Raw genomic sequence first — 7,500 nt, 5'->3', positions numbered from 1 at the left:
GATTGGAGCGCATCCAAGCTAGGAGAGAGAGGGCCCTCTGAGGAGGGGGCCCTCAGCACTCAGAGCCAGGCCCCGAGGCGCGGTGGCCCCCGGTGGTCTGCCACAGTGATGGAGGGCCGACTGTTATGTGCCAGCAGGAGGCCGGGGGGGGAGGGGGGGAATGGGAGAGTTGGGCAGCAGACACCAGGGAAACAGAAGGTGTGTGAGGTTTGTGTGTGTGTGTATGCGCTACAGTGTGTGTTGTGTGTTATTTCTGGGCAGTTCGGGTCTGTCGCACACTAGACAATTGGCCGCTGTAGAAGTTTTCAAGTGGCTCACTACTGCCTTCATTAACCTACTGCTGTAGTACTACCTTCACTCACCTCCTACTGTAGTATTACCTTCACTCACCTCCCACTGTAGTACTACCTTCACTCACCTCCTATTGTAGTACTACCTTCACTCACCTCCTATTGTAGTACTACCTTCACTCACCTCCCACTGTAGTACTACCTTCACTCACCTCCTACTGTAGTACTACCTTGACTCACACATGCACTTCTTCAAGGACGTTCACCAAGGGTCCCCAGACTGGAGGACCCTCCAAGATGTGTTCAGGCCCGGGGTCTGTCTCAGTGGGGTGAAGGGATGCTTGTCTCCGTAAGGACTAAGCATTGTTTAACGGCCTGGTCCTGTGTGCGGAGAATAGGAAATGAAGCACTTTCAGACCAAAATCTACTTGAAACATGAAAGGGTGAAAGAGAGCATGACTCCGTCTGCCCTGTCTGCCGTTTCCGTTTATCTGACAACATGACGCCTCCTCTCCATCTCACGCTGGTTCTTCACCCTGCCTCGTGTGATGGAGTGAGCAGTCAGGAACCCCCTAATGGGTCACATTTTGCTGAGCTGGCTGACAGATTTGCTTCAGAGCTTAATGACGGGCTTCGGCCTCCTGCCCATGGAAGCACTTCCTCATTGGACTTATAATATCATGGTTGGGAAACCTTGAAAAAGCTTCTAGTTTACACAGAAACAAGTAACCATGCTGTCGGTCCTAAGAGTTCCTTCCCAACCCCTGAAGCGCCCATCCCTCTGTTGGCTCGTCTAGGTCAGTGGAGCTCAACACTGAAGCTTTTAGACTCCCCTGACGCCTCAGAGCATCCCTATTCCAACAGTTTGAAGCCTGGCACTGATGAACGAGTAACGAGTGACGTTGTGTATGACCTCCTCCACACATCGCGGCTATTGTACTACCAGTGTCCGAGCGGCCTGACCCTCTGATGTAGACATCGTAAGAAACCGCTGCTCAGACGGTGCTAGTAGAACGTGTTAATTTGGGGAATTGTAGACAGGTGTTCATTTTGACTTGTAGACTTGTGTTGATTTGTGGACTTAAAGAAGGGTTAGCCCTAGTCCTAACCCCTCCTGGTCTGATGTGCTGTGCTTTGAATCAGACATCTTGCGAGGAGCTGGAATGTTTCAGGTTGAGTTCACCAATCATCCAACATTCAGAGGGGAAGGTGGGTTCCTCTTGGTTGAGTTCACCAATCATCTTCACAGTTCAGAGTGTGAAGGTGGGTTCCTCTCGGTTGAGTTCACCGATCAGCTGACAATTCAGAGATGAAGGTGGGTTCCTCTGGGTTGAGTTCACCGATCAGCTGACAGTTCAGAGATGAAGGTGGGTTCCTCCAGTATTTAATAATCCGTTTAGCCTTTTATCCAGAGCCACAGATAGGGCTTAGGCATGTTGCTCAAGGGTACCAGGGATGGAACCCAACACCTTTTGGCTTGAGTGTATGGCCTCGCCGCTACAGCCACTGGAGCATGTGGATATATACTTTATATTCTTCGTGGGATACAAACTCCTGCTTGTTCGACGATTGGAACAAATGAGGAACACATGGATAAACTACCTGTCCTGTAATCACACTTCATGGAAAGTGCCGCAAACGAGGAGAGAGCCAAGTGGGAGTAGAGCGCCATGGAGAGGCAGTCTCTACTTTGGATCCTAGAGGTATAATCTCCCTATCAGGTGCCGGATGCTTGGCGGCGCTGCCCCGCTGGTCACCTTCACGCTGCACATCTGTTCATCTGATGACAGGGTGGGGCCCTAAGTATAGCCTGGTGCCGGGCTGGTGGTATTGAGGTGACCTGAGGTTCATGCAAGCCTTCTAAGGTATGATTTCTTTCTGCTGCCTCAGCAAAAAGTTCAGCTCTCTCTATGCTCTCTCTCTGTTGTCTGTCTGTCTCTTACTCCTTCTCTCTTTTTCCATCCCCTCTCTGGCTACTTCTCTGTCCCTCGCTCTTTCCCTCTCCTCATTGAAGACCCTGGGTTAGCCCTAACCCTATAGTGTCCATGGCCTTCATGTGCAGTAGGGACCCTGGGTTAGCCCTAACCCTATAGTGTCCATGGCCTTCATGTGGAGTAGGGACCCTGGGTTAGCCCTAACCCTATAGTGTCCATGGCCTTCATGTGGTGTAGGGACCCTGGGCCTCTCTGCTGGGTGGAGCTCAGGGAGTCCAGTAGGGGTGGGAAAAATAATCTATCCTTCAAAGCATCGCAATTCTTTCTAGAACAATTCCGTCTCGATGCAGATAAATTAATAATCGGAATCAAAGGTGCCATGACATGCTATTTATGGATGTTTTAATATAGGTATTAGTGGGCCACTAACACAGTATTCAAAGACGTTCCCGAAATTCAGCCGTGGTGCAGAGTTAAAGCCACTCCGAGCCAGTCGCACATTGAGCTTCCCCAAAATGCGCTGTTTTGGTGTCTGTAGCTATAATGCAAATGAGGAGGAGCAAGGCGGGTCAAGGAGGAGAGTGGGGGTGTGGCCCTGAGCAGCTTGCAGCCACGGCACCATGCACTCTGTTTACAGTGGATGTATCGCAATGGCGAGGCGCACACAGCCTTTAGCCGTGTTCTGTAAATATTCTAGAACACACGGGAGTCCTGGAGCTCTATATCTAAATAATATCATATACATAGATATCTATATCATATAATATATATTATCACGGCCAAAAGCTGTGTGAGCCGATATTATGAATCTTAAACGACTTCGTCGGGTTCTCCGACGTTCCTGGTTCTTCCACGTCCACATCAATCTGAAGTAGACTGAACCGCGACATGGAGGAGAAAGGGATGTCGCCGGGCAGCGCTTAGGCACCTCCGCCTCCTGCAGCGCCGATGCGGTGGTCCCTCGGCAGCGGGAAGCAGGGCTCAAGCGGGAGACATTCGCAACCGTCAATCCCTTTCTCCTCCATGTCGTGGTTCATGTTCTTGAGGGAGCCAAAGCCAAAGTTCCTTTCCCCCAATTCATTCTCAACCATGGCTAGGGTAACCCCCACTACGAGTCTCGTTGTAGAAATACCAGAGACGAGAGTCCGACGTGTCATGCGCCATAACACCAAAAGCAGAACGGTTATCCAAATAACAAGGAAGTGTGCAACACTTGCGTTACAGTCCTGGAGCTCTATATCTAAATAATATCATATAATACATAGATATCTATATCATATAATACATATTATCACGGCCAAAATATTCATAACGATATTATGAATCACAAACGACTTTGTCGGGTTCTCCGACGTCAGATGTATATATATATTTTTGAAATTCACGCATGGAATCATACATAATTTTTTTTTATGCATCGAGATGGATTAATAATCGTTTTAGAATCAAATCGTTGACCTCATAATCAGAATCTAATCGAATTGTGAGGTGCCAAGAGATTCCCACCCCTAGAGTCCAGCTTTTCCTCACGGCCAACCTGCTGCGGCCGCCTGGTCCTTCAGGCTTATGCTCCTGACGCTGCAGACAGTGTTCTGGCTGAAACCCTTCACATCTTCCGTCACACACGGAAAACGCCTGGCCGATGAATAAAATAAATGACGAAACACAAATAATTCAAACCTTTCAATATTTTGTCTATCCCTTTAAGTAGTTTGGCATCTCTGTGGTTCACATTGTAGGTCATCTATGAAACTTACTTGGTGACTTCATTATATAGTATGTTTACATTATATATGAGGAAGTTTCATTCAGACTATTATTACAAACTGATGTGTTTCTCATGCCTGCTGTTATATGTGTTCCCCAGTCAGGTCTGATCCGGGTGTCTGGGGAGGAGTACTTCATCGCCCCTCTGCCTCACCACCTGGCCTACCGGCACAACTACAGCGCCCCTAGTGGTCACCACCCCCACGTAGTCTACAAGCGGTCCGCAGAGCACCTGGTGCACCATGCTGCCCCCCAGCCGCCCCTTCCCCCCCAGCAGGACCCCTGTCAACCCCACCAGGAGCACCTCCACCAGCATGGGAAACTGCAGAGGCAACACTTCTGCGGTCGTCGCAAGCAATGTATGTAAGGAAACCTTTCCACCTGCTTGATGTTCTGAATGGTGAACTGTGGAGTGTGAGGGGGGGAGAGGGTGTTGTGAGGGGGGGAGGGGGTGTGAGGAGGCGAAGGCGGGTGTGAGGAGGGGGAGGGTGGTTAGGGTCTGTGTCCCCTGGCCTCATATTCTGCTGCTCCCGGGGAACGGGAGGAAGCAATGCAGGGAGGGGATTTCCTGAGCTGTCTGCACCACTTGCACATGCTTATGCTAGGCCCGTGCCATGAAGCCACACACTCATCACAGGAACCTGATTCACAAGCTTTTTTTTTTCTCTCTCTCTCCCTCTCTCCCTCTCTCCCTCCCTCCCCCGCTCTGCTCTGTTAGATGCGCCCCAGCCCCCTGCGGGGGGGGGGATGGCTGTGCAGTGGGACCCCCCCGGTGAGAGCCCCGGGGCAGGAGGGCGGGGCCGGCGGTCACCCATCCTCTCTAGCGGAGCGGGGGGGCTGACCGTGGAGACCCTGGTGGTGGCCGACCGGAAGATGCTGGAGAAACACGGCAGAGACAACGTCACCACCTATGTCCTGACCGTCATGAACATGGTGAGCGGGGGGAGCGGGTATGGAAAGCCAAGAAGGCCACAATCCGGACCTAGATTGGCGCGGTAAAAGTGCAAAACCGTACGGAAACCGTACGGATTCCGTACGGATTCCGTACGGTTTCCGTACGGTTTTGCAAGAATTCCGTACGGAATCCGTACGGAATCCGTACGGTTTTGAATGACTAATAGCCGCGGCTATTAGTCATTCACTCCGGCTATTAGTTATTCACTCCGGCTATTAGGTATGCAGAACGAGCCCCTCCCCTTCTTTGCTTGACCACTAAGTTTGAAGGCTGTCTAACCAATCAGTGAAGAGAAAGACCAGACTAAAGTAACGCATTGTCGAAACTAGAGCGGCAGTCAGTGCCTCCATGTTTCGCCGTAACATAAGGCTGTGTTGTCTTTACTAGTTTCACTACAATGTAATGACCACCACTAGCTAGTGGAAAATATATTTGTGTCTAGTACAGTGATATATTTGTATATGTTAGGCTATATATTGAGATGGCAGTGTGCGAAATACCCATCATTATTCGGGGATGCCCTCATCCCCAGATTGTTCGCGATATGCAGTAGCCAGCTCGGCCATAACATTACAATATTTCATGGATGCAAGCAAGCCAAGACAATCGATCTATATCTATAGCCTACATGACAACACGCAGACACACACACACACACACACACACACACACACACACACACACACACACACACACACACACACACACACACACACACACACACACACACACACACACACACACACACACACACACACACACACACACACACACACACATTAAGCACACATTAAGCATACTGGTAAAGCAATAGGAGCCTGCATTGGCTAAAGTTGTTGGGATGCACCTTATTTTATAACAGGGAGGGGCAAAGTTGTGCATTACAATGCAAACACGACAATAATTGGCACCGTTCTTGCGCACTCAGAAGAACATGCAGTAGGACCGATCTTGTGACATTATTTAACCATCCATCTACAGCTAATACGATCAGACAGATACATCATCGATCACATAAAAGCCCACAACAAGCCCAACATCACCACGGCAGGTGCGCTCTCTCTCGCACATTCACACAATCACTCCAACTTCTCCAACTCCAAGGCAAGGCTGTTTCACTAAGACCACAAACAACCACAACTAACCAGCCTACATATCCACAATAATGCACAACAGTTCTATACATTGCGTCTATCTTCTGTTTGGTGCACATGGCTAATTTGCATAGTTTGCACCGGACTGTCGGCTCCGCTTGTCAAAAAAATAGAACGTATTTGTGAATAAATGCTTTGAATTCTGAATACTGGACTTGGTGAGCTTGAATAGGCTAAATCTAAGTGACCTTTAGTGAGATGGCCTAAAACGGAATACAAATGAATTATTCTAGGACATGCTTTCAGGATCAATTCAGAGGTTCAACTGTTCGTGATTAATTTTGCTTAGCCAGTGAAAGTGACCAGCTGTAGATTCCGCACTGTTAAAAATACTTCACTACAAGTAGGCTATAAGTCCTCCAAATAATTCAGCAGAATTGCATTACTGCCACACGCATAGGCAGCAGTAGTCATTATGCGCTGAAATGGTCCCTGCCAGTGTTTTTCTATTCTGATGTTTGTGGATGAATCTTTCAGCTACAGCTTTGTTACATTTCCTTGCGATGGTTTGCTGGTTTAACTATACAGCAATAAATCAAATGATGCAAGATGATGTGTCCGTTGCGTGGCTGTCATGTGAGAGCCGTATACGCATTTTAAAAACACCTGTAATCAGCGTGACTATGACTTTCCGAGCAGATCATGGGGGGCTCTTCAATCATTTATTTTTCAGGATTTTCTCCCGTCATCCTCCAGTTTACATGGAGTTTACAACATCTGGAGATAAGTCGGTTTAATTAAATACTCAAGTGAAATACAAGTGTACCTCCAAATTGCACTTATTGTACAGTACTTCGGTAAGGGCATTTACAATCCATCACTAAAGTTTTAATAGAATATTCTGATTCAGCGGATTTAAAATGTATTTGTATAATCTTCACAAATCTTGCAGCAATGCAATGTTAATATATCATCATGGGAAATGAGTATTCTGATTCAGCACATTTACTATTTATTTGTATAATCTTCACAACTCACAGCAATGAAATGTTAATTTATCATCATGGGAAATAGCATATAAACAAGCTTCATAAAAATTCATTTCTAAGCAGTAGGCCTACTACATATTTCTCAACGTAAGCATCATGACCATAAGCTATCCCAACGTTTCACACCTTTCACACAGTAGGGCAGCATTAGTCATACATGATTAACAACACATCAAATAAACGTTATTGAGGGATAACAGTGAATAAAACATCTGCGTCTTGGGTAAAGATGGGCTATGCTTAATGTGAGGAGCAGAGCCCGATTGGAAGGAAGCCCATTCAGGACGAATTTTACCCGGAGAAGGCAGCTTCCAGGCAGATGAAGATGGGGGGCTGTAGATGGATGGTTAAATAATGTCACAAGATCGGTCCTACTGCATGTTCTTCTGAGTGCGCAAGAACGGTGCCAAT

The 7,500-nt window shown here is 47.8% G+C and overlaps 1 protein-coding gene across 1 annotated transcript in view; it reads left to right on the top strand.

The window, feature by feature from the left end:
• Positions 1-7,500, top strand: part of adamts18 (ADAM metallopeptidase with thrombospondin type 1 motif, 18) — a 76,620-nt gene that overhangs the window by 4,313 nt on the left and 64,807 nt on the right. The window contains exons 4-5 of the mRNA XM_056607787.1: positions 4,092-4,350; positions 4,710-4,924. Of these exons, the coding sequence (XP_056463762.1) occupies positions 4,092-4,350; positions 4,710-4,924 (474 nt within the window). The remainder of the gene's footprint in view (positions 1-4,091; positions 4,351-4,709; positions 4,925-7,500) is intronic.

The sequence above is a fragment of the Gadus chalcogrammus genome, chromosome 14 (assembly GCF_026213295.1).
Source record: "Gadus chalcogrammus isolate NIFS_2021 chromosome 14, NIFS_Gcha_1.0, whole genome shotgun sequence".
Classification (NCBI taxonomy): Eukaryota; Metazoa; Chordata; class Actinopteri; order Gadiformes; family Gadidae; genus Gadus; species Gadus chalcogrammus.
The sequence above is the reverse complement of the archived record's forward strand: the minus strand, read 5'-3'. Positions and strand labels throughout refer to the sequence as shown.